The sequence below is a fragment of the Passer domesticus genome, chromosome Z (assembly GCF_036417665.1).
Source record: "Passer domesticus isolate bPasDom1 chromosome Z, bPasDom1.hap1, whole genome shotgun sequence".
Classification (NCBI taxonomy): Eukaryota; Metazoa; Chordata; class Aves; order Passeriformes; family Passeridae; genus Passer; species Passer domesticus.
Genome location: NC_087512.1, coordinates 7,881,933 through 7,908,703, shown reverse-complemented (window position 1 = coordinate 7,908,703; position 26,771 = coordinate 7,881,933). Strand labels below are relative to the sequence as shown.

The 26,771-nt window shown below is 47.3% G+C and overlaps 1 protein-coding gene and 1 long non-coding RNA gene across 6 annotated transcripts in view; one reads left to right on the top strand and one right to left on the bottom strand.

Annotated features, from left to right (window-relative positions):
• UBE2R2 (ubiquitin conjugating enzyme E2 R2) overlaps positions 1–7,980 on the bottom strand; it is a 58,815-nt gene extending 50,835 nt beyond the window's left edge. Inside the window, exon 1 of the mRNA XM_064402993.1 lies at positions 7,652–7,980. Coding sequence (XP_064259063.1) covers positions 7,652–7,828 — 177 coding nt within the window. The 5' untranslated portion in view covers positions 7,829–7,980. The remainder of the gene's footprint in view (positions 1–7,651) is intronic.
• Positions 7,981–8,261: 281 nt separating this feature from the next.
• On the top strand, positions 8,262–23,923 carry LOC135289419 (uncharacterized). Of its 5 annotated transcripts, none has more exons than XR_010352166.1 (3): positions 8,262–15,066; positions 16,473–17,090; positions 19,478–23,923. It is a non-coding gene; the product is annotated as an uncharacterized LOC135289419 (long non-coding RNA). The 5 variants fall into 5 exon arrangements; XR_010352164.1 differs by having other exon boundaries at positions 8,262–15,372; XR_010352163.1 differs by having other exon boundaries at positions 8,262–16,759; positions 16,923–17,090.
• The last annotated feature ends 2,848 nt before the right edge of the window (positions 23,924–26,771 follow it).

Here is a 26,771-nt window from a genome sequence, read left to right as displayed (position 1 = left end):
CAAAAAGTGCCATGCACCTTCATCTGAAGCATCTGGGATGGGGCATTTTGTTACCACACGAATGACAAATTAGAAGGGATTTAGATAATAGCTACAAGATACTTAAAAAGTACAGAAGAGATGTCAGCCTCTCAAGTTATACTGCCTAATGCACTGCTGAAAGGTAGTCAGCTACTAAATGTGGGTCCAGTTACTCTTTTGCAGAGAAGTAGCTGGGAGCACAGAGATGAAATTCAGTTTTCTTCAATACATTATAAGAAGCCCATTCTTTTAATAAAGGTGAGTACTTTTACAGATAGTTATTCTAGCCAAGATAAGCAAACACTTGCACACCAGTGTGGTTTACATCCATGAATAAGGGGCTTATACAAGCAGACTTCATGCAAGAACAAATGTGTATTCAGGGAATGTATTGTAAGTCAGAGCGACTCCATTGCATGGCTTTTGTTTTGACAAGGCTAAAGAGGGTATTGCAAAAAAAGAATATTATTTCAGCTTTTACCTAGGTCTGACAGCAAAAGGTTTCTAGCAGCAGAGATGTCTGAAGATTAATTTAAAACCAAAGATTTTTAGCACAATGGACTAGTGACAGTCACTCAAAAATTGACCCAAGTGACAACTGATTAAACACTGGTTCTTGCACTGTTTCAAACCATGGCAGAAGGTTTTGCATCTTGAGCTCTTGAAATATTTTGCTACAATGAACATTAAAACATATATTTTGAATACTTAACTAGGCTACATACTTAGGGAAGAGAGACAAAGCTACTGCAAACACGTCCTTACTGCTATCAACTTGGATTTCTCAAACAAAACCTATTTACCTGAATATCTAAATTACTTGTACAATTTTAAGACAACAAAGCAGTCCAAAAGGAACATATGTCATGCTTTTAGTACTGAAACCTTAAGTAGTAAGGAACAGCCTGCCTGGCAGGCAGCCTCCTCTTTCTAAACCACAAATACTATGATGCCTCCAAGTGTCACCCATTTAACATTCAGCCCGTTTATGTTCTTGTTGTTCTCTGGGTAAAAGCTTCAATCTAAAGCAAACACCCAGGAAGTCTTGAGGTCACATTTCTTCAAGTCAAGCAAGATTCCAAAATAGCCTAAACACACTGTAATTTAGTAGCTCTCATTTTTCTTCTCTTTGTAAGACACTTTGGCCAAATGCATTTTAAATATTTCAGCAACTGTGACGACAGGCAATCAATCAATCAATTTAGTTACTCTTGGCTAGTAGTACACAATACCAAAGTTATTACTATCAAACTGGCCTGGTGGGATGGGACATTGTCAGCAAGTCACTACCACAAAAGCTTAGCCAGATTGACTGCAATTTCCCTAACTCAAAATGCTGGATAAAAACACTAAGCCTAAAAATGAAGCAGCATTCTGGAAATAGCTGACTGGTTTGGTGTACATGCATGTGTGTATGTGCACATCTGATCACATGCAGCCCAAATCATAAGGGCAGCTGTATTTATGAGTCACGTCACCTCCAGTCCATCCACACTTCAAACAATGTGTAACTGTGACATTTCCAACTTGAACTCAGCCACATTTAAGTTCAGTATAAAACTTCCATCATTTTGCCCATACTATTAATTACCCTGAACACCTGATGAACATGCCATAAACCACACAACAAAACTGCACATCAAAGATCAGAGTTAAAGTTCTGCAAGCATTTTTTTCTGGCATTCCGTACCCTCCAGATGCAAAACAAGCATTGTATAGTAGACCTAAAGTGCTATTAAAAAGAAGGTACCCTGTGTGAATATATTAACATGTAAAACAGCAAGGCAAAAACATGTTTGAGTTTTTGAAAAGTTACAGATGTGTAAAATCCTCAGACACTGGGACAACATCACTGCAATCCTGGATCTAAAGGATTTATACACAAAAAAATTTAAAAACCCCACTCTTCTAACACTATATAGTCAAAACTTTCCATTAATACCTATAATACAAACCACATATAAGTCCACACACTTTTAGTTACTATCTCTTAGACAGACAAGAAGAGGCAAGGCAAAGTTCCTTGCATTGTTACCTGAGGAAAAAAACCCTAAAATTCAAGTTCTATTTTGCCTTATCAAAGGACCACTGAACAAAGATGAGGCAAATAAAGTGCTCGGTTTACTGATATAGAAAATTTTCTGTTTTATTCTAATGGGATAAAAGAGTTGGACTGTGCTACAGCTCTCCTCTTGCTGTACAACAGGACCCAGCTGCACATGATCTCCTATGTCAAGGCAGTATCAGAACTGGAAACCACTATCAGTATCTCTCAGCACACACCACCAGTCCTACCTGGATCAGAGGAGCCCTAGAGAAAAGACTGGGGGCTAGCTGTTGCCATGACTCAGCCCATCTCCTCCCGAGGACACACTGATGTCCAAAGCAGGCTACAGGATGGGTGAGCAGTCTGTGCAGTCCAGAGGCACAGCCACACAAAGCAGAGTGAGGAACGAGGAGATATTCTTCAGGCCTGAGAGCCTGGGACCATATCTGTGCTTTTGATCCATGAACCAACATCAGAAGAAGTCTTTTGCTTCCCTGCCTGCTGACAGAGGGTCCTTGGCTTTTGAGACTGAACAGGAGCTCCACAGACCTAGAGCAAGCAGGGCTCCATGTTCCTTTGCTGCACCAAACCACTGTTTATTAGCATCAATGATACCTAAGGGCAACAAAAATAGATCAAATACACAGAGAGAAACTCTGTAGGACCTTGCAAGGCAGAGGCCCATAGAAGGCATTTTTTGTGTTGAGAGTACCTCACATTTTCATCCTGACATTAAGGATGTTTTTGTGGAATTAAACATTCTACCAGTTATGTAATTCTAAGTGCTTAGAAAACTTCTATTTGTTTAATTTTAAGTGTCACTAGAAATAGACTACAAGACCAAATTTTTAAACATGGTGTTCATTCTTGCCATTAGTTATTGGTAACTGATCAGTTCTCCAACTATTTTCTGCTCTGAAATCTTGGCACATTTTGCAAGTTACTTTGAAATCAAATCACCTGGAAGAAGCTGAGATACAATACAGAACTCTATACAGTAAAGGGCTAATGAATTACAAAAAGCATGGCTAACAATGCCTTGAGAATATTTAGCCCCCAAATTACTTGACAAAACTAATCATAATGCTTGGTGTTTTTCTCCCCTTCCAACTGATGTGTCAAGGCTTGTTCCTTCAAGTAAGAAAAGTACCTTATGAAATAAACTGCCTTAAGAACTATGAAACAGTAACTCTAACAATGTAGTTAATTTTTCTTGTTTCCTTTCATGCTAGGTATATTCATTTTAATTTATCCAGCCTGAATCACCTCAGAAGGAGTTTTTAATATTGACTTTTTGTCTACATTAAACATGCTTCTTGACACAGTGTACTTGGTCAAATCATGCTTCTGAGCAGTGCTAATGAAGTATCTATTTGTATAATTTCTCACTGGTACCTTCCCTGAAGCCCTGGCTCTCAGCACAACTGCAATACCATGCAACTAAAAAAATCAGAAGACCTGTCTTTATCAAAACAATTAAAAGCTCTGTTGCTAAGGTACAATCACATCAAACATTCAGGACCTCAAGCAAGCCATCAGGAAACACTAACAGTCCTGCAAGTATCCACTGTTTGATCAAAGCATTGGGCAGAGGTTCATCAGTCTCCAAACTCTGAAGGCTCAAGCATTAAAGAAAGACACTGGATTTCAACACAGAGAAGAATGGTCACCCGAGATGGTAAACATTTCACCAGGCACCACCCTCAGCCATTGAGATCTATCCCACCTAGTACCTATCAGCCCCAGATTATAGCACAGTAACCTTTCTTGTGGTGGTCCCCATGTATGTATCAGCTGCCAAAATTAAAGATGAAGAAGTTCCGCCAGGTAGCAAAGGACCCTCTCAGGGGAACTGAAGATGCCTACGGCACAAAGGTGCATTGATGAACTGCTCACACTTAGTTCTGCTGATTATGGCACGTTCTGGTTTTCTGCTGCTCAGGCACTGCCTGCAAAACCAGATATTTCCATTATTTCCAGAGCAACTCAGAACTACCACATAGCCCAGTGGAATCTGATCTAAAGATCCATCTCATCACACCATGTCCTTCAAAGCTGAGCTAAGAAAGAAGCAGTTGTCACTATCTGTGACCTGGACACAAAGCATTTCATTCTGAGAAAAATCTTCCCTTTGTCAGTCAAAAAATTCAGCAAGTGAATCAGAAGTAAGCAACACTTTAGACATACAAGGTCTACCCACATTTCACCTTTACACTCTGTGAGTGAGTCTAGGACCAAAAACCAATTTCACCTAGTGCAGTCCAATACCTGTAGCCCAACAAAAGCGATTCTGCTAGAACTTTAGTCAAACTGGCAATTTCTTACTGCCAGCAGCTGAGGGACAGACATTTGCTCTTATCACAACCTCTTTGAAGGACTTAACATCAGTTAACATAACTGCCCCTGAACTGTTTTTCCCTTGCCAGCAAAGAAGAGAGGCAACCAGTGCAGGGAATAGCTCAACTCTTTCCTTGAGGATGGTAGTCAGGAACTTCAAGGGTTGCTCAAAACATTACAAAGCTATTCAGCATGACTGAATAATATAATAATTCTTTATTGATGGGGCTGTGACTGGGATATCCATCTTGTCACTAGGTAAGACAAAGGTTAATGTAACTTGCACTTCAGATGTCCACCTTCAGCTGATCACATGAATGGGGTGGAGGGCTGCTGCATGTTCCCTTGCTGATACAAGCTGCTGTTCATGTAGCAGTTGCTCCTGCAGGCTGATCTGGATGGTAGTCCTAAACCCTGAAGCATTGCAGCAGATCTGGGCATGCTATATTAGGTGATAAAATATGCTTAGACACCATACTTGAATCTTTAAGAAGTCCTTGTCTTTATTATAGCCAGCATGTTGACAACCTACCATTTAAACAAACATTCAAGGGGACTTGTTCTCTGCTTCAATTTATCAGACGTTAGAGCTACAGGACTTGCAGCTGAAACCAGAATCTGTTGAACCAGCTTTAGACAGTAGCTTCTGTCAAGCAGGAGCAGAGAGAGCACTTCCCTCATTTCAGTTTATTCTGCTAGTTCAACAACCCAGACAGAAAGGTAGTATCTCTCCAAGAATAAACAAGGTGCCAAAAGTTGATGTGACCACCTCTAAGAGCTCCCAAAACACAAATCAAGCAATAGTATTCCCCAATCAACCATCCCTAACACTTTCTTTATTAAAGTGACCTTAAGCACAAGTTTTCCTTGAAGTATTTGTACTCTAGCTTAACTAGAAGCCTGTGTACTTCGTCTCAAGTTCCTGCTGTTAAACTACACTTCAAGTGGAACACAATTCCCAAACTCACTGCCACAAAGTTGAAAAAAGTTACATCCTGAAATTGCATATTTCTAATCCCACTTTCCTAACCTTACTAAACTGAAAACACAAAACAGGATGAAGCTAAATATTTCATCGAGTTAAGAAATACAGAAAATGAAACGCATGCAAGGTGAGCATTAGTTTAGAGCAGCACATACAATTAATATATTGCAGGAGTCACTCAACAAAGAAAGTTAGGGTATTATTTTTGTCTCCAAATGATTCCATAAGCAGAGTCTAACACATGTTAAGACCTAAGACAAAGAGAGCCAAGAATATCACTTCTCACAGGACTCCTTCTCCCTTTTTCAGTGTCTCAGAAGTCTAGATGCATAACCAAAGACCAGACATTTCAAAAATCCACCATGCAGGGCTCCTCATGGAGGAAAGATGAGACAGAAACAACACACAAGAGATTTCAGCCACGGCACTTGAAGGGAATCCCACTGCTGGGGAGAGGTGGAAGCATCATGAGACCTCATCTTCCCACGCTCAAAACAACTACCACAGGGTTGGTCAAAAGAATTTAGAAGAAAGGCACAGCAGACATCAAATACCCAAAAACCCAATCACAGTGCTGAGGTAAGGCAACTGGGAGCCTTGCCTACATCTACACTTGTTAACACACATCCCAAATTACTTCTCAGGCAACTTCAGCTTCTTTCCAGGAACAACTGCAAATATGCAGTCCAGAGACCTCCCCAACCAAACAAAACTATTTCGATCAGTCATGATTTCTTTGACTAAAAATGGATGAGTAATGTAAGTGCAGGAAGAGGTCACCAGACCATTTGGATGTAAAGACGACACTGTTGGCAACTAAAGACTCGAGTGACTTCCTGAATAAGTAATAATGGAGGTGAGTCTAAGAATACACCTATCACACCTACATGAGTAAGCCAGCCAACTCACTACAAAAGGCAAGTCTTATGCCAAAGCCTTCCTCTACTTCCAAACAATGAGGCCAAACCGAACATGACTCAAATCCATTATTCCCCAAGCTACAGGTTATTTTGGTTTTGTGGAACAAAGCTCTTAAACCTTGACCTGTGAAGGCCAAGAGGCACTGAAGGTGCACGTTAGTCAAGCAAAGACATCATCTAAATTTTTTTTCAGTTTGAGAGAAGCCAAAGGGCATGAAATGGGAGATGCAGGAGCCACAACTAAAACAGTTAACTGCTGGGAGAAGCAAGCTCATGGGGACAATATTTTGCCAGAGATCAAGCAAATATCAAGAACAGAGGAGTGTGCCTATGGAACACGTCTTCTGCAGGCATTAAGGGTTTCCAATTGTCTGTTTTAAGAAAAAAGTGCAACTCCTCCTTCTCCAGCTGTTTTGATAATTTAAGGACACTCCCTTCGGTTCTTTTCTGGGATGGCTGTGCCAGATTTCTTATTTGCTGTATTCACATGAGTGGAAATAGTAACCACAAAAGTTTTTTTTGTATTAACAGGAAGGCTGAGAAAGGAATTGAATCTATATTCACCCATTATATGTTGCTGCAGCTCTTTGAAGGCTGCCCTCTTAAAGCATGGAGAGGAAGAACACAGGAACAGAAAAAAATTGTGTCAAACAGCCCTGAATCCCATGGAGTCCTGAGGAAAACACTGCCTTCACCCTGAATTACCCATCAATGAGTGAAGCTATCAAGGGATGGCTTGGAAGCCCCTTACTTTGAAATAAATATCACAGAGTCATAAAATGTTTGGGTTGGAAGAGAGCTTGAAGATGATCTAGGTCCAACCCCACTGCCATGGGCAGGGACACCCTCCACTAGACCAGGCTGCTCCAAGCCCCATCCAGCCTGGCCCTGAGCACTTCCAGGGATGGGGCATCCACAACTTCTGTGGGCAATCTGTGCCAGGGCCTCACCACCCTCACAATGAACAATTAATACCTAAGCTAAACCTACTCTCTTTGAGTTTGAACCCATTCCCCCTTGCTCTGTCCCTAAACGCTCTTGTAAATAGCCTTGCCCCTAAGCCAGGAACTAAAAGGATACGAAATACGCGACCAGATGATCTCCACAGGTCCCTTCCAACCGCACCAATTCCGTGAAACACACACCGAGCAGAGCCCGGGGGCACCTCGGGGCGGCAGGGGAGAGCGCAGCCCCGCGCCGGGGCTGGCCGCGGCGGCTCTGCGGGGCTCCAGGAGCGCGGCGCGGCTCCCCCGGCCCAGGCCGTGCCCGTGCCCCCTCCCGCAGGCCCGGACCCGGCCCAGCCCCACGGCGCGGCCCGCGCCGCGGGGGAGAGGCCCGTACCTTGAAGTACCCGCCCTCGTAGAGCGTGTTGGGGGGCCCGAAGATCGCCACCTCCCAGTTGTAGAGGTCGGACTCGTCGACCAGGGTGATGCGGAAGCCCTCGACCGGCTCCTCCTGCAGCGACTTCAGCTCCAGCATCAGCGCCTTCTGCGAGCTGCTCATCTGCTGCTGGGCCATGGCGCGGCGCGGCCCCCGCCGCGGCCGCCTCCTCGCTCCCGGTGCCGCTCCCGGTGGTCCCGGTGCCGGTGGTGCCGGTGCCGCCCCCGCCCCTCCCCGCGCTGACGGCCCCGCCGCCGCCACTTCCTTTTGTGACGGCGCCGCTCGCGCTGACCTCAGCGCGCCGCGCCGGCCCCGCCCCCGCCGCTCCGTTAGCCACGCCCCCCGCGCCCCCGGGCCACGCCCCCGCCGCACGCCCGGCCGTGCCCCGGCGCGCAGCCGGGCCACGCCTTCCCGGGACACGCCCCCGCCGCACGCGCTGCCGCGCGCCACGCCCCCGCCGCCGCCGCGTGCCTTTAAAGGGGCCGCGCTCGGCGGCGCCTCGGCCGTGCCGGGGGAGAGGGCAGGCCGTGAGGGGCGGGAGCGGGGCGCAGGGTTGTGGGAGCGGAGGGAGGGTCACAAAATCACAGCATCAAGTCGTTTGGAAAAAAAATCTCTGACCGTATCCAGTCCAGCCTATGACCCAACACCACCACTGAGTGCCACGTCCAGTCTTTCCTTCCACATCTCCAGAGACAATGGCCCCATCGCCCCCCTGGGCAGCCCATTCCGATTCATAATGACCCTTTCCGTGAAGAAATTCTTCCTAACCTCCAGCATGAGCCTTCCTTGGCACATCTTGAGACATTAATCCATTAGCGAGTGTCCAAAGGAGGGCCTCAAGGACAATGAAGGTTCTGGAGGGTGGCTCCTCTGTGTGAGGGCACTTGGCCTGTTCAGCCTTGAGGAGACTGAGGGGAGACCTCTCTGCAGTTCCCCATGAGAGGCAAAGGACAGGCAGGCACTGATCTCTGTGACGGGACCTGAGGGGATGGCATCAAGCTGTGTCAGGGAAAAACTTTTTCACCTGAGGGTAGTTGGGCAGTGGAACAGGCTCCCCAAGGACGCAGGCCAAGAAGCTTTTGGGCAATGTTCTCAGGCACAGGGTGTGATTCTTGGGGTGCCCTGTGTATGGCCAGGAGTTGGACTCCATGATCCTGGTGGTTCCCTGCCAGTTCAGCTCATACTGTGATTCTGTAATTCTATATCTCCTCTTCCTGTCACTGGCTGCCTGGGAAAAGAGACTGACCCCCAGCTACGCCCTCCTGTCAGGGAGCTGCAGAGGTGATAAAGACCCCCTGGGTTTCCTCTTCCCCAGGCTAAACACCCTCAGCTCCCTCAGCTGCTCCTCACAGGAGATGGATCCCAGACCTTTCACCAGTTCCATTGCCCTTCTCTGAAATTGCTCCAGCACCTCAATCTCCTTTCTGGACTGGGGGGCTCAGAATTGGACACAGCACTTGAGGTGCCTCACCAGTGCCAAGTACAGGGCAAGGATTATTTCCCTAATCCTGCTGCTTTTATTATTATTGATCCAAGCCAGGATACCATTGGCCTTCTTTTCCACCTGGGCAAATGCTGTTGTCTCATGTTCAGCTCCTATCAAACAGTCCCAGGTCCTTTCCCACTGGGCAGCTTTCCAGCCATTCTACCCCAAACCTGGAGCTGCAGGAGTTGTTGTGACCCAGGGACCCTGGCACCTGGCCTTGTTGAACCTCACACAATTGGTCTATCCATCCTGCCTGTCTAGATAGTCACAGGTCATGAGTGGGTACAACAGAGCATGGTTCACCCACTGGTCACAAAACAGATGGTTTTGTACAGAGCATGGTTTTTGAGGAGTGAACTTGCATGACTCAGGACCCCATAAAAATCCTGCAGTGGCTCCCAAGCAGCAGTAGGACACAAACAGGCAGCTGCCATCCCTCACCCCAACATGTTGTTCTCACATTCTCCGCAGATGTGTGGTGTAGTCACACCAGAACATACTATTTCCAGCCTTCCTGCCATTCCCTGGCTTGGCTAAGGGTGAAAAATGCTTGCAGAAGTGTAGAGACCTATCAACCAGTAAACATGAGCCATCACCTGTTCCTTAGTCATTATTTAATGAATAATGTAAATAATATTCATTAAAAAATAAAGAAATAAAAATAACAGTAATTGTCCAGGAGGAGGATGAGCCATTTCTACTTGGCATTTCTTTCATCCTTCTGCGCATGGCAGGGCTCAGGCCACCTCACAGAGGCACCTGCTCTTTGAACAAACAGGTTGGATGATGTGTCCCATCATCCCTGTATCACTACACTGCTTTAACCTTCTTCCTTGCCCCCAACAGCTCGCAGGCTTTCCCATCCCAATGACAACCCTGTAGACGTGGGTGACCACTGGATCAATCTCCTGCGTTTTCCAAAGCCGTGGACTTTCCCAAAGGCACAGGAGTGACAGCCAGGGCCCTTTTGTCGGTGGGAGATCATGCAGCTGGGGCAGCCTGCACAGCAGGGGGACTTTGAAGCCTCTCCCTGACTCTTGGCAGCCTTGGCTCTGGCTCCTTCTCCAGACCTGGCACCAGGAAGGAGAGCAGGAAGCAGATGGTTTTCCCCAAACTCCAGCTGCTCCCAGGACAAATTTGCTGTTTCCCAGTGAAAAGCAAGGCACCCCTTGTCCCTGAGACTGCTCTGTTTGCCTTCTCCTGCCTCTTGAGCTTCCCCAGAGTTGCCCCTGTTACCCTCTCCAGAGGTGCCCCAGCTCTGTCAGTGGTACCTGGACCAGGGCTTTTGGTTGCCTCCAAGCTATAAAATACTCCAGCCCTTGCAAAATGCCATCTCACCCTGAAGAATGTCCCTGTGGGGACTGGCATCAATTTTTGCATGAAGCTGAGATGAGTTCTTGCTCAGTGCTACCAGGATAATACAGAGGAACATCCCTTGTCCATCCGGACTTGACTGACTGCTGAAATAAAGTGTGTGCTCCCCTACAGGGACAGGTCAGTCACTGGAACTGGTCAGTGGCTGTGGCTCACTCTTCACCACCTTGGACTGAGCTCAGATTCACTGAAAGCTGCTTAATACAGCTCTCACTTCCTCAGCAGGAGGCTGGAGGGCTGGATCATGAAACACTTTGTAAGAGAAACTCCTTGGAGACTGGGCAGTACCATGCTCTGTGTGTTTTCTGATGGAAGTCTGATCCCATGTTCTTTTTATTTATGTCAGTGGAATAGAACAGAAAATAATTTATTATTTCTGTTAGAAGGGACTACAGCAATCATCCAGTTCAACTGCCTGATCAATTCAGGGCTGACCAAAAGTTCAAGAATGTTGTTCAGGGCATTGTCCAAATGTCCCTTAAACACTGACAGGCTGAGGGCCTTACTAGGATGCCTATTCTCTCCAGTCACTCTGCAAAGAAATGCTTCCTGATGCCAAGTCTAAACCTCTGCTGGCACATCTTTGATCTATTCCCACGTGCTCTATCACTGGATATCAGGAAGAGCTGAGTACTTCCCTTCCTCAGGAATCTGTAGAGAGCGTTACCTTGAATCCCCTTTCTCCAAACTAGACAAGCCCAAAATCCTCAGCTGCTCCTCAAAAGACATTCATCCAGCCTTTTCACCACCTTTGTTACACTCCTCAGGACATATTAATGGATCTTCACATGCTTCTTAAATTGTCTTTAGTTGATGGACATAACACATGCTGTGACTTCTGTGCTGATGCCAACCAGCAAAGATCTGCTCTTTTAATAGGGCATCTCAGCTTGCTGGTAAAACATGGATTTGCTCATGCTTGGAGAAAAATGTACTGGAGCCAAGCTCTTTTGGTACTGTACTGCCCTCAAAACATCTTTTCTTGCAGCCAGCCTCCAGCACAGGCTTTGTCTGAACCTGCCTCATGCTGGAAGAGATGGAAGAAGCAAACTTTGGAGTTATTCAGGATTCATCTCTTCCTGATGCCTGTCTTGAATGTTAATGTATGATGTAATCATGCAAGGCAAAAAGTAAAGCAAGCCCTGGTGTATTCAAGAGAGCAGACTGCAAATTTTCCACCAGGTTTGCTTTTAGAAAAGATACTGGTCTTTTTCCCTCTGATTTTTTTCCCTTTCCTGCAAAAACATTCAGCACTCAAAGAAAATAGAAACTGTTGAAGTAAGAGAGCATTTTGTGCTGCCTGGCAGCCCCCTCCAAGGCTCCTGCTTGCATTTCTGCCTGTGCTTTCAGGGAGGCTCAGCTGTTTTGCCTGGTGTCCTGTTCCCCTGAACCCAGGCTGCCCTGAGGCTAGCATAACTTTTTTGATTTTTCATATGGCATTTCTTCCCTCCAATCACCTCTGATATATCATAATGAAAGGATGAAGCCTTCTCCTCCTCCAGCTGCTCTCCTGTGGACGGCCACAGCTCACCTGCAAGCAGGGCTTTACATGGGGTGTGCTCTGCCACAAACAGTATTGTTTCTTCTTATATTTTATTTTATTTTCACCTGAATGAATCAGTTTGTTCTTTGGGGTCACAGAACAAGAAATAGTCTGATGTGAGAACATGGGTCTCCGGGAAGGACAAGTCTCACTGGGAGAGGAGGAGGCTACACATACCATTAATCCAGTCCCCAGCAGCAGAACTTGTCATTGTCAAGGTGCCACCAGTGTAATAGGTTAAATCTGACTTGAAAACTTCTAAGTCCCTTGCCTTGTTATTATCAGCTGGTTTTAATATCTCTCTTCCTCGTTTATTTCTTTCTTCCTGCGAGCTGTGTTCACAAAGGATGACAAACTGAGAGTTAACTCCTCTGCTTAGCAACAGCAGAAGCATTTGAAAATGCAAACCTGTCTTGGTGTCACATTAGAGGGTTACTGCTCCATGAGCTGTCAGAGAGAGAGGACAAGAGGTGGGAAGATGTGGGAGTGCCTGTGTGACTCCATTCTCAGGACAGATTTCTCTCATGTGATACTTTTCACTGCTCTATCTAATTTCTTTCCTGAGTGGCTCAAAGGATGAGATACCTGCTCCTTCTGCAAGAGAACTGGATTCACCTGGGATAAAAGCCAATACCATCAACACCTTTTCCTCTCCTCCTGCCTCTTCCCTACTCCTGTGCTTTGGTGAAACATCAGCAGGGATCCTGGGGACTCTAGGCTGGACTTTAACACCTTCTTACCCCCAGCAAGTCACATGGTGAAGTGATGAAGAAGATCAGGGAGGCGGTAGGAATTCTGCTTAGTCTACAGCTACCCCACCAGGAGCCCTTTGTAACTCAAAGAACAAGCAGCTATTCCTTGGGCTGTACTGAAACAGAGCAGGACACCTGGAGGTCCACTTCATCACTGTCCTGCCCCAGAGCTGGTCCTAAACAGCTTAAGATGTATTTGTCCAACCAGTTCTTTTGTATTTGTCCTTCAGACTGCCCAAAATGGAAATTCACGTGCTCCTAGGTCAATGTGGTTTAGCTCTGGACTCTGCTCCTCTACCTCTTACAGACCTCATAGATCCCCCCACTGCCCAAATTTTACCCAGTTTTTTCTTGCTAAGACCACTGTAGGGGTATGGAAGACAGAGAGATGGCCAAGATTATTTCCTCTGTCTCCTTCCTGGAGTGCCATTGCCCTGGGTGCAAATCTGCAGCTGAGGCCACAGAGGTATTGGCGGCCCATCATCCCCACAGCAGCAGCACACATTACCCATGGGACAAGGGGAAATAGCACCTGGGCTTTGCAGGCTTGTTTTGTTGCCCTGGAGGGGCAATAACAGAGGAATTTGGGGTTACTTCTTTTATTTACACTAGATACCTCACTCCCAGACCAGATGACAGACAAGCACCATCATGGTGGATCTCAGCCCTGACACAAATACCCTGATGCCAAACAAATATTTCCCCATAAAACTCCCTGAGCATTTAGTGAGGAAAATCAAAATGTGATTATTTGCTCTGCTACCCAAGTGAACAATGCATTATTAGTGCATGGGGTGAGTTTCACCTCAAAAAAAACCCAAAAAACCCCAAAGAACAGTAGCACAAGTGCCCTCACCTTCACATTGACACTTAGATAGGTTCCTCTGTCTGGGGAGCAGAGCATCAGAGTACTCAAGGGAAGTAATTGTCAATCCTTGAGAATAAAAATCTGTCCACAATTCTCCTTCTGGCTTTCTTTCACCTAAAAATGGGGCAAGCTCATCCTCAGGCAGAACTCATCACAGGGATGAAAAGATGCTTTTGAGCATCAGTCAGCAGCATCTGGGTTAACAGGAGCCTCCTACATCAAAGTAGCCAAAAGCAGAGTAATGCAAAGTTTGGGAGATTCAGAGCAAAGGAGAAGAAAAGTGAAGAGAAAAACAGATCTTTAGTGGAGTTTTTTCTTTCCCCCTGTTTTGATTTGGCCTTTTTTCTGCTTGTTTTCATTTGAATAAAGTTGGCTTTACTCTTTTTTTTCTTTTTCTTTTTTTTTTCCTTTTGACTCCAGTTTGCTCTTTTAAAATGGATGAAGTCCATCACAAGGGCTTGATAAAAGAATGCTGTCACAATGCCTGCTGCTCCCATTCAGCTGATGAATAAATTATAAGTGCATTACAATACCATTTCAGCTGTGATTCCAGGGCCTAAGGAGTGTGACGACTGTGACCTTAGTGGTTTGAATTTCCAAGAGTTTGTGTACCTGGCTGTTCAGGTCACCTTACACCTTCCATTCTGGGCTCAGTGTGCAGAATATCTGAGCCTTTTCAAGCTGCCAGCTACAGGGACAGTCCTCCAGCTGCCCACAGTGGTGGTGGTATGTGCTGTGGTCTTCAGTGATTCGTGATCTCACAGAATCATAGAAAATGCTGAGTTGGAAGGGACCCATCAGGATTCTGTTGAAACCTGAAGTGACTGTTACCTCCGCCAAAGCAGCAATCTGTGGAACGTAATTCTTTATTGATGGGGCTTTGACTGGGATATCCATATTGTTCAGTCCCAGGAGTAGTTTCTGTGTTGGGAGCTGGAATTTTAGGTTCTTCTTGGTGCACAAGACATCCCTGTCTCCAGCATTCTGGTGTGGCTGAGGTGGCGTGGATGCCACCACCACTGGGATAAGGTAGCATGGGGTGTGGTCTGGGAGAGACATCAGCCTAGGCCAACATCCCCAGTGTTTTGCCTTCACCTCACCCACAGGCTCAGCTCTGTGGGAATGTCCATCCCTTGAGAGTAGGTGACCATCAAGGAGGGACTAACAGCCATCCCCCCTTTTCCTGGGGATGAGCCATCTCTGTTAGGCAGGCATTGGCAACAGAGTGAAGGAGCTAGAGTACACAGAACAGCTGCCTGGTGCATTCACCAGACCCTGCTTTTACCCTCAGAGTAGGCAGCTCCTTGTATTTCTGCAGAAGCCATGGTGGGGACAGATAGCATTTTGCAGAAGGTGAGTGAGGGGGAGGAGGAAGCTCTCTGGTCCCACACCATTTCTGGCTTGGGGGCACCAACACCATGTACTGTGCTGAACGGCATGATGTCAGCTGCTGCCAGCAAAGCTTACAATGCTCTCACACGCTGCCATACCTTGGGTGGTCTCTGTGGGCTGGTCTCCAGCAGCAATGCACTCACCTTCTGCCAGTAACTAAAATTCAAGCTGAGCAAGGCATAGATGAAGATGCACAGCTCATATCCTGCCTGAGGCCTTGAAAACTGACCACAAGAAGACTTTCCATTAGGAAACAGGGAGGGCCAAGTGAGTTTAATTGGACCTTGCTTTGCTTGAGGCTGAATTAGGCCTTTTTGTCACTCTTCCCGCATTAAATATGAACAGAGCCAGGGAAGAAAACCAAACTGCAGAATAAGCACCAAGTCCAAGGCATGGCCAGCAGGCTTGGGTGGCTGAATAGCAGAGAGAACCTCTTGGGTGAAAAGGTCCAGAGAGGGTTAGGGGCAGGAGATCCTCCCTTAGCATCTCCACCTCCAATTTCCTAACAAAGAGATGCTCCTGGGAAAAACTGCTTGTAGGGCTTGTGTGCCACATGCAAGGTCTCACTCTGCTGTGTCCACTGGTAGGTTGTGAGCTCTGGAAACTGCTTTGTGGTGGGGGTGAAGCAGAATAGGGCAGGGGAACACCCTTGCACCAATCCTGAAAACTGCTCTGGGCATTCATATCTGGAAAGGAAGAGGCTGAACTTTCCAGCAGAAGCCTGAATCACTGGGAGGGTAATTGATGCAAATTTCCCAGACAGGTGAACAAGTCTGGAGAAGCCTTTCTGCCTGTCCTGAGCATGCTGAGAGATGCTCTCATCTCCACCCCGGGGCTTGCTGTCCATGGAAATTTGGAAAAAACATCTATGGGGTCTTAAAAAAACAAATAGAAAACCACTGAGTTCACAAAGCTGAAATCCTCCAGCACTGTCCACGTTGGAGAGCAGTGCTCACACACCCTCTTGGAGAAGGAAGGGATGGGAGCCAGCAGGGCCTGTTCAGGGCTTTGATTCTCTTCCTCTTGGCTCCACCAACTGCTCTACATTCTTGTCCCCTCCAACCACCCCTTGCTGGTTACCCCATTTCCATCAGCACCCTGCTGCAGACCTTGGGGCAACCACAGTTGTATTCCTGCCTTGCTTTTGTGACTGAGGCTGGAGGGCTCAGACCTGCAAAAGGGTCCCTGGGGCACACGGACAGGGTAGAGCATGGCTGTGCCCTGCAGGTGCTGTCCCTCAATGCTTTGTTGTGCCAACATCTTGATCCCCATCTACAGCTGCCTGTAGGGCTAGGTATATCTCCTCCAGACTTGTTTACCTGCTGTGAGATTTCCATTAATTAACCTCATGCTTCTCCATCCTGCAGGGAACCTGTTGGCTGCACCAACCTGAAGGTCTCAATCCATGGCAGCTTTGGCACATCCCATTTCCTTGTCCCTTCTGGCACATCTTAGATCTTCTGCCTGGCCTCTAGGATGGGTTTTTTCCCTCTTCTGACCTTCAGCTGAGAATTCAAGGGCAGAAAGGGTGCAGAAAGGGTGCAAAAAGAGCCAACAGCCATGTTTGTGTCTGGATGTACATCAGGGACAGTCCATTCCGCATTCTTCCCATTTTAAAGATGGAGAAAGCTCTGATGCTGTCCCAAACAATAAGGTGTGGTTTTTATCTCAAATTGGTTTGTTTTTCCTATGTTTTTTTCATTTTAAGGATCTAGAAGAGTAGGAAGGAGGGAGTTTAAGAACTAAGCCTTTGTATCTGGACCCTCATTTGCACAGTGTTTTAAATTAATTTTTTTTCTTGTCTTTGACACATTCAGTGGTGCTGCAGGGAAGGCTTTCAGCTGGGTGAGCTGCCTGTAGTCTGGTCCTATGGGTCTGCATCTCCTTATCTCCAAGACAATCAAAGGCCCTTACTTTGCCTTTGCCCTGAGGAAGTTAAAAAACCTGTGAATGTACTTGCCAGTGGTCAAAAAGTACCAAAAAGGGTAAGTTTTAGCTATTTCTCTCTTCATGCTACCCCTTAGGTATGAGAGTGGGGTAAAACAGAAAAGGACTGTGGGTTGGAGGCCTCTCCCTCAGGAAAAATGTGCAGAGCAGGAGTTGCAAGATGGGAACAGAGGAATCAGTAAGGACTTCCAGAGGAGTGAATTCTTCTCTCCGCAAACAAGCAGCCAACATTCCACGAAGGCCACAAAACTTAGATAAAAGCCTTTCTCCACCTCAAGCATGTTTTTCTCTCAGCATCCATTTTTAATATATTTATCTCTGGTTTTTTTCCTTTAAGTGCAGCACTGGTGAGCATTGCCAGGACACTCAGATCCTTCCCTAACCATCAGAACACATGCTCAGCTTCAGAAATGCAGAGATTTTCCCTAGAGTGAGACATACTTTCATTTACTTGAATGCTTACAAGCAAAAGAAATTAGAAGGGAAGGTTTGCAAACAGTGTGCCTAACTTGTCCTATAACAGTATAAAGCTGCTTCTTCCAGAGCAATTTTCAATGCCATAGGGCATTTTTCTGTGGGGTTTCTTCATACATTGAAAATATTGTCCCATTGACTCTACTGCCCTAAACTTCTTTTTGTTTACAGTCATCCATATACTGGCTTTCACATTTAGGTTAAACATACATGCATATACACTTCTTTCACATCTACTTGCTGTCTAGAAACCTGCAAAAGCAGTCAAAAGTTCTGATAACAGAGTACAATCAAATTACTCTGCTGTTACTCCTCATATTCTGATGATTAATAAGTAATAAAAATCATTTTAGTAATATTTTATCTGGGGCGCTTGGAAAATAGGAGCTCATGAAGCTCCTGCCTGTTCCTATCCATGGAGGTATTTCCAAAATGTTAGTAATATAGAAGCAAACAAAAGGATTCTCACTTATTGAATCATGGAATGAGAATGGCTTGGGTTGGGAGGGACCTGTAAAGGCCATCTGGTTCCACACCCCAGCAGTGAGCAGGGACATCTTCAACTACAGCAGGTTGCTCAGGGCCCTGTCCAAGGTGGTCTTGATGTTTCCAGGAATGGGGCATCCACCACCTCTCTGACAGGCTGTAGTGATTTAGCCCCAGCCAGCAGCCAAGCCCCAGGCAGCCACTCTCTCTAGTGGGATTGGGCAGAGAATTGGAGCAGTAAAAGAGAAAACGTGTGGCTTGAGAGAGTTTAATAAGAAAAGCAAAAGCCACACATGCAAGCAAAGCAAAACAAGGAATTAATCCACTGCTTCCCATGGGCAGGCAGGTGTTCAGCCATCTTCAGGAGAGCAGGGCTCCAGCACACATAATGGTTACTTGGGGAAGACAAATACCATCACCCCAAATGTTTCCCTACCTCCTTCACCACACTTTATATACTGAGCATGATTTCATATGGTCTGGAATCAGTTTGATTAGTTTGGGGTCACCTGTCTTGGCTGTGTCTACTCCCAGCCTCCTCTGCATCCTCAGTCTTCTCACCAGCATGGTGGTATGAGAAACAGAAAAGGCTTTGGCTCTTTGTTACTGCTCAGCAATTACAAAAACATGTCTATGTTATTAACTCTGTGTTCAGCACAAACTCAAAACACAGCCACATAACTTTGAAGAAAGCAAACTGTAGAAAATTAACTCTGCCCCAGCCACTGTACTCTAAACCAGCACACAGGTCTGTACTTTTTTTTGTAGCACAGACCTGAGAGCTGGATGCAGTGCTCCAGGTGGGTGTCAGCAGAGCAGAGCAGAGGGGCAGAATCCCCTCCCTGCCCTGCTGCCCACGGGGCTCTGGATGCAGCCCAGGACACGTTTGGCTCTCTGGGCTGGCAGTGCCATGGCCGGGGCATGTGCAGCCTCTCAGCCACAGCACCCCCAAGCCCTTCTGGGCAGGGCTGCTCTGGGGCTGTTCATGCCCAAACTGGGCTGCTACCAGGGGTTGCTCCAACCCAAGTGTGCATGGCTTTGTTGAGCCTCATGAGATTCTCATGGGCCCACCCCTCGAGCTTGTCCAGGTCCCTCTGGAGGGCATTCCATCCCTGACTGTGTTTTGTGGTCATCAGTTTGGCAATGGGCCCATTTGAGTCATATTTTATTGACATTGGAGGTGGTTGCCAAGTGAGACCCGAGACTTTGAGACCAGCTGCACTAGGGATAGTTTGCACACAGAGAGAGGGATGACAATGCTTTGCAGAGCCCTTGGTGTACAGGGTACAGTGTACAGCCATCTGATGGAAAATACTAATATGGGGGTAATGGAAGGCTTAAAGACTTGGAAGCTGTTTTGGGGGTAGTGAACTTGCCTCTTTCATAGACACGGCTGTAAAAACAGCCCAGAAGATTGAAAAGTGCTCCTATCTGTTGGGATGACATTGAATTCTGCTCCTGCCAGTCCATTCCTCATACAGCTCACAGGACATCTTGACCGTGAAGACCATGGAGATACTGCACAAACTTTCAAAGTCTGATCTTGCAGCTAAGTCTGGGTCAGCTGGGATGAGCTGTGCCTGCTAGAGGTATGTATTGCTTTGAATATTTTCCCTTTTTATCTAATTTTCCTTCACAAGAATGAAAAAGGAGATTTGGGAATTCTCACTGCTAGGTCATGGTTTCCCTCTGCCTTCACTTTATCTCATGACCTTCAGGGTTGGTTTCTTGGCTTGAGAGTCAGCAGCTGCTGCTCTATCAAGGCACTGCACTAAGTGATTCCCCAGACACTGTCTTATCTCCAAGGACCTGCTTGCACAGGTCCTGATAGGCACTATCTTCTGTCCCCACCCATGCTGCTGGGGGCCACGTGTCCTGTCCCCCCCAAACCTCCAGGAAGTGCTTGGCACAGCACAGCAGTGAGGTCTTGGGGCAGATTCGCCCAGGTAGATAACAAACTTGTCATGGCCAGCACAAAGTTTCAGTGCTTGGTGCTTCTCTATTCCGGAATCTAGAAATAGCCCACAAGGACCCATCTACCCCAGCACTTCTCTTCATGTAAGGCCACCCCTGGTGTAAGGACAAATGATACTTCCCCAGAATATTTCCTCAATGCCCAACCATTTTTTTGTGACTCAGACTCCCTGAGCCAGAAGTGTTCTTATACATAATAGCCTTCAAATTTTTCTCCCATTAATTTGTTTGGTTATTTTTGAAGGCAGATAAATTTTAAGCATTTGCAACATCCTGTACCTAACAGCTGCCCAATCTAATTATCTGTTTGGGTGCAGAGTAATTTTCTTGGGGCTTGTTTTGATCCTGCCGCCTCATAGCTTTTTTTGATGCCCTCATCCTCACAGTGGAGAAAACAATAAATGGTCCTTTTCTGTCCAGCCACACTCTGCCTCTTGTATCTTTGCAGCCTGTACTATAACCTTTCCTGTGGTGTCTTTTTGTTGCAGAAGATTCCCAGCGTACACAGCTGTTCCTCCCCTGGACACAGAGACCTTGTAGTTCTATGACCATCTGAAAATTGTTTCCTTTTGTTTCCACTCCTTTCATAAAAAGCTCAGTGAGTCTTGGGTACAATTCTACAGATTGTTTAAAAACAAACCAAAGGGAAATTCCCCAAAATGAGATGCCCACCATCTGCCAGGTGACTTCAAATTGTCCCATGCCCATACTTTCTTCCCTGGATGTTGCTTCTATCCTCACACAGACTGCAAGACCTGCTTCCTGTGGTATCTATCTGTGTTTCCTCCCACACCAGGCAGAGGGGAAGCAAAGAAAACCCCAAATGGCAGCAGGGTCATTCATGGTCAGCATAAAACTTGGTACAATAACCAGCCTGTTTCAGGACAGAGGCCCATCTCCCAGGGGGCAATAAGGTCTTTTGCCCATGGCTCGGTAATGCACACAGGGCAGGATGAGGTATCATTCACCTGGGAGGCATGCCTGACATCCCTGGGTTTTGGGACTTTTGGATCCGCCTGAATGTTAGATAGCATTAAGCCTTCAGCTCTCTGTGCAGATGTCAGCACCCCCAGGAGGCATCTGGTCTCAGCCCGTGTTCCCCTGACTCGTCTTGGGGTATGTCTCTCCTGACTTTCTAAGCCAGGACAGGTAACTCTTACTCTTTGAGATCAAACAAGGCTAAAGGTCAGCAAAGATTTGCCAAGATTCCCCAAAGCTGATGCCCAGTTTTTATTTTGGTGGAAGAACCCGTATATAGAGCTCAAAGGTGTCTTCTCCTCTGGGGAAGAAGATGAATCTGACCTAAGCAGATGAGAGCTCTGGCTCACAGAGCAGCCTTGCAGGGGCTTTAGGGGCCAGGAAAGAGGGGTTCATCCCAGCCCAAAGCCAGAGTGCTTCCCCCTTCCAGCCGAAAGCACACCATGGGATGAGGCGAGGCCACATGCTGGGGACTCATCTCAGTGCAAAAGAAGGATTCAATATTCACAGAGTAAGTCTTTAGCAAGGTGTTCCAGGAGCGGCAGAGCTTTGAAGCTGATTTCTGATAGCACCATCTTTGGTGGACCCTTGAGTGGCTAGTAATGCAGTTCAGAGTGCCTCACTATCTTCCTCCCCGCAGTGGAAGACTTGGTCCTTCTCCTCCACCCACCTGAGCTGCCAAATTCCACAAAACAGCTCTGAAGCACCTGCATCCGGAGGTGAGGCAGCCCTTGTGGGCTGAAAATCACAAACTAGGAGGGATGTGGCAGAAACACAGTCAACACAGTTGCTTAATCTCTGTTTCTATGAGAAGCAAATGCAAAATGGAGAACTGTGAGGGAATTTCCTGAATGCTCTTCCTGAATTCCTGAATTTGCATTCCAGCGAAGTCCTCCACTGCCTTGCCTCTGCTCCCCATGAGGTGAATAAGTATGTAACATACCTGTCTTGAAGAGTCATTGGAGGTGGGGGGGGGGGGGGAGTGTAAACCAAAGAATAAAAAAGGCCAGAGCTGTTAAATCTGAGTCAGGTGTGCTTGAAGATTTTAATTAATCAAGTTGTCATCATCATCATCACCACCATCACGTCTGCTGACGTTTGCTCAGCAATATGCAAGTTGGGTTTGGAAAGGCGGGGAGGGCGCTCACATTGCCAGGAGATTTGGCACTCAGAGGTTTAAGCCACAAATAAATAAAACTCACATTTGCATGTTCCTGGCTTTCTCCACTCCCTCTCGTCTCAGGAGCTGCCCTGAAGACTGATTTTTTTTCTGTTGTGGCTGGGAAACAGAGCACTTTTCTACTGCAGGAAGATTGCCGAGGGGTGCCTTGGTGGGACAGGCAAGGCATACCAACTCATCACTGATAAAACATGACAAGACTTCAAGAGAAAAGGGAATTTTTCCTTTCCTTCAGTGTCTCTAATGTGATTTTTAGAGACTACAAGTTGTTTTTTACTACCAGAAAAAAAAGGAAAAAGGTTTCTCCTCCTTGTTGCTATGTGTAAATCCAGCCCAGCAACAGACAGGAAATAAGGTAAATTTTCTCTCTTGCCTGTTGCATAAAGCAAACAAAGAAACCAGAGAATAAAAACAAGGCACACAAAACAATCTATGCGAGATGCAAATTGGTAATTTAAGAGGAGGCAAAACTGCCAGTACATTTCAAAGCATACCAACTTCCCATTAGTTCTCTTTGTGTAATTCAGATCACCACAGTTTTCAGATAAAGCTGCCAGAGACTGACTTCAGACAGTAAAAATCCGTCTCTCCCTCTCTGCCTCTGACATATATGTATGATTTAGTTAAGCTTTGCTTGTTTTTTTCTTCAGACAGGGTGTCTAACACACTATCCCAGCATTTCACCTGTGGCTGTTGTACCATCCTGTGAACCTCAGCGTTGCCCTTATAAAGCCCTGAAGCTGCGGCTTCTGCTGGTGGAGGGAGGATGTAAAGTACTTTCTATGTCCCAGTGCAGATGGATGAGACTTAATCAACCAGGTGAGACTTCACAATCATCCATCCAAGAAAAGAGTGGTGATTGAACCTCATTTTAATCAGTACAACATTGTTTTTCCTGGTGAGCCCCAGGAAGGACCTGGGTATCCCTCTGACCCCATCCCACAGGCAGTGTCTGGGCTCCAGCTCTCCTTGGTCTTTACTTTTTTGGCTGACAGGAATGTGCTGGGTATCTGCCTGAACCCCAGGGTGAAGCCCTTGAGCTTTTAAAGACTTCAGTATTTTGAAGTTAAAACTACAAACATCTACTTTACCCTACCCTGTTGCCTTGATGAAGTCTCCCACCTCTTGGCCATTGTGAAGATTGCTCAGTGGCTACGTGTTTCTGTGACATGGCCATACCTGGCATGGACAGTCAAATATTATGGGAGTGTGTCATTAGCCTATGTGCCGGGTTATTTTTGAGAGTTACAAATGACTCTGTCATGTGTTAATGCTTGAGAATTTAAAACACTTGAAAATACTACAGAAACCAAAGGGAGAAACTATTTAATCCTACAATGAAATGCAGATTTATTGAAGTGGGACAGAGCCCCCCACTCCACGGAAGCAGCAAGAAACTCCATCAAACCTGGGTGAAGCTGCCAGGCAGTGAGAAGTGCCATGTCCAGGTGTTATCACTGGGATGAGATTTTGGGGTACTTCGTAAAAAAAAAAAAACAACAAAAAAAACCAAACCAGCCATGGCCATGGGGTGGCCAAAGAGGGTTAGGGGATGGATGCAAAAGGGCTGGAGGGGGGAGCTCTGGACAGGAGCTGGCTTTGCCTGCAGACACCTGCAGGTGATTCCAGGCTACAGGGTTGTGCCAAGGTTTTTGCCGCAAGTTTAGCGCTCCACAGCTGCCAGGGGAGCGGAGCATTTCCAGAGCAGTGGTGTTTTTGGGAAGACCCCAGGAGGGGACAGGCTGGAGCGGGTGTTAAGCCGACACAAGTCGGGATCAATGTGACCGCTAAACTTGCTCGGCAGCTGCGCGTGATGCCGGCAGCATTCCTGAGGCCGGCATCACGGGAGGGAGCAGGGATGTGCGTGTGCACAGGTGTGCGTGCGGGGCTGCACTCGTGCTCTTCCAGCCGTGCTGGAGGGCATCACCAGCGGGGTGGGCTGAGGGCTGGCGATGCTCAGGTGCTGCTCCCAGGGCAGACAGCACCGAGGAAGCGGCTCCACACGCTCCCAGCGGTCCCTCTCTGCAAGTGTGGCAGAGTGGGATTTTCCCAGAGGTGCATTGATGCCACATTGCTATCTGTCTGTATCTCTTAGGAAAGCTGGAGCTCCAAAAGGTCATGCTGAGGAGATGCTGGCACACAGAGTTTGGGGTTGCTCACTATTGTTGAAAACCCACCTGGAAATGGCTTCACCTGAGCCAGGAAGTCCCAGATTTTTAGGGACAGAGTGCAGGGAACATTCCTCCAATGCCCCAGGTGTTTCTGAGCAGCAAGGAAGAAGCATAACAAGAAGCAGGAGCTCAGCAGTAGCTCTCTGGGCTAGGCAGGATAGGAGGAGGTGCATGATGCCTGCAAGGGCGGGCACATGGTGTGGAATGCTGTAAAAAATTTTAAATGAATATTACTACTATTAGCATTGTATGATTGGGTGTAATTAATGACTCACTATGTGCTGAAATGCTTTATTAAAGAACCTGTTCTGGGGCAAGCATGAGTGGTCCTGCTCTCCACTGCAGAGCTGGCCGGGCTGCCCTGAGGTGACACATCCAGGAGTGACCTGTCCTGTGCCCCCAGCCCCCTAAACTCTCCCCAGTGTCCCCAAAACAGACCCTGAACTCATTAGCTCAAACCAGTTGGGCATTACACGCCATCCCAGCAACAGCAGGGGTGCATAGAGGATGCTGAGGGATTTGCACAATGGACACCCCAGCAATTCACCCTGGACCTGCCCCTGAGTGAGTCCCTCCTCCCCTGCTGCTCTCAGGCAATACAAGGATGTGTCCTTGGGGACAGGGATGACCAAACTGGTTTGCCCAGCCTTCCTAAAAATCCTGCACAGGGCTGTAATTACCCTCCCCTTGAAAAAGAGAGGAGCCTGACATTGCAGGTACGGCCACAGCACCCGCAGGTGTCTGGCAGTGAATCACTGGGGGCGTGGAGCAGAGCCCAGCATGGCAGTCCTGGCCCTGTCAGGAAGGGGAGGAGCAGGAGCTCCTCCAGCCAAGAAACTGGATTGTTTGGGTAACAGAGAGGATAAAGACCTCCAAAGTCAGGAGCTGATTCTTACCTGGTGGAATCACTAAGGCTGCACTAAGGAATTACTTGCAAAATTGGACAGGAGGTAAATATCCATACTGACTGGAAGTCAGTCCTGGAGGCACCTTTGGCATGCAGGGGAGTGTGTGCATGGATGCAGATGGATAAAGGGGGTTTGTCTACTCAGTTCAAGGTTCAGGGTTGAGCCTGAGGAATCTGACCCATGCCACTGAGATGAAAGAAAAAATGATTTGGAGGTTATAATCAGCAAAAATCCTTTCCTGGGATCCTCTGGAGATGGTTGGGGCAGTTGCTGCTGGATCCAGAGAGGCTGTAATGCAGCAGCCAGGCAGGAACTGCCATTAGCAGTAACGGGGGACAGAAGCCTCACGTCACACCTACAGCCACCTGCATCCCTGCCACAAGTCGCTTGTGTGAGGGATGTGCTCCCCAAACACAGCAGCCTGAGTCTCCAGACACTCTCCTTGGAAAGCAGGAACCAAATGCCCACTGCAGGAGTCTTTGTAACAGAGCTGACACAAGGCTGAGACCTTCCAGCAAATTTCCCTGCGTGGAAGTCATTAAATATGAGGGAAGGATGAGAGGCTTGAGGGGCCCTTGGCAACAATGCAGATGGCCACCCCAGCCAAGCAGCAGGTCAGGTGCCAGCCTTCCTTGGGAACAGAAACAATGCCTTCAGCAGGAGCTTGGCACTCTGATGTCCCAGGCAGAGATGCTGCAGTGTGTGGAAATGAGCTCTGCAGCTGGGCAGAACATGGCATTGCTCTGCTCTCCTGGCAGAGGGATGGGTGGGAGCCTGCCCTGCTCCGAGGCAAGTCAGGAAAGACCTGCAGGGCAGAGAGTATCAGCTGCAAACATCCTCTGAACACTGCTTGTTTCCCACCCCCTGCCTCCAACAGAGCTTAGCTTTTACCCTAAAGCTGCTTGTTTTCCCCCAACAGCCTACAAGCAGTGGGCTGATCTGGCTTAGGGGTCCTCAGCTTACTTCACTGAGTTCTCTGAACTCCCATGTTTGCCTTCAAGATGGGTATCTGATCTTAACATGCCTACACATCTGCCCTTGAGGAGTTCCTGCTTGTAGTGTTCCCACAGTGCAGGAAAAAAGTGGTACTGAGTGTGGCCAGGGTTCAGGGAGAATTCAGACCTGGCATGGGGATGGCAGACTCCAGGGCTGTATCCCAGAGCAGTCTCTCTGCAGGATGGTCCCGCAGGACACACAGCAGTCCTGTTTCATGGTAGGGTGTAGGAAAGTGAATTAACTGACTACACTAATCCAAAGAGCCGGAAAGAGGACTAAAATCACCTGGGTCCAAAATCTGTGTGCTCCTGTTCAGGGACACACATGGCATGGTCTTTTAAATGCCCCTGACAACCCAAATCTGATCGCACCCGGAGTCCAGAGCTGTACAGGCCTATATATTTGATTTATATACGGGGATATTCCCCCCACTCCAGTAATCTGCACGTAGGATGCCACAGGCTCCTGATGTCCTTCCCAGTCCCTGCGGAAGCTGGCCAGGAGGACGATGGCTCCCGGTGCCCGCTCCTCCAGGCCAGAAGGGTTTTCCTG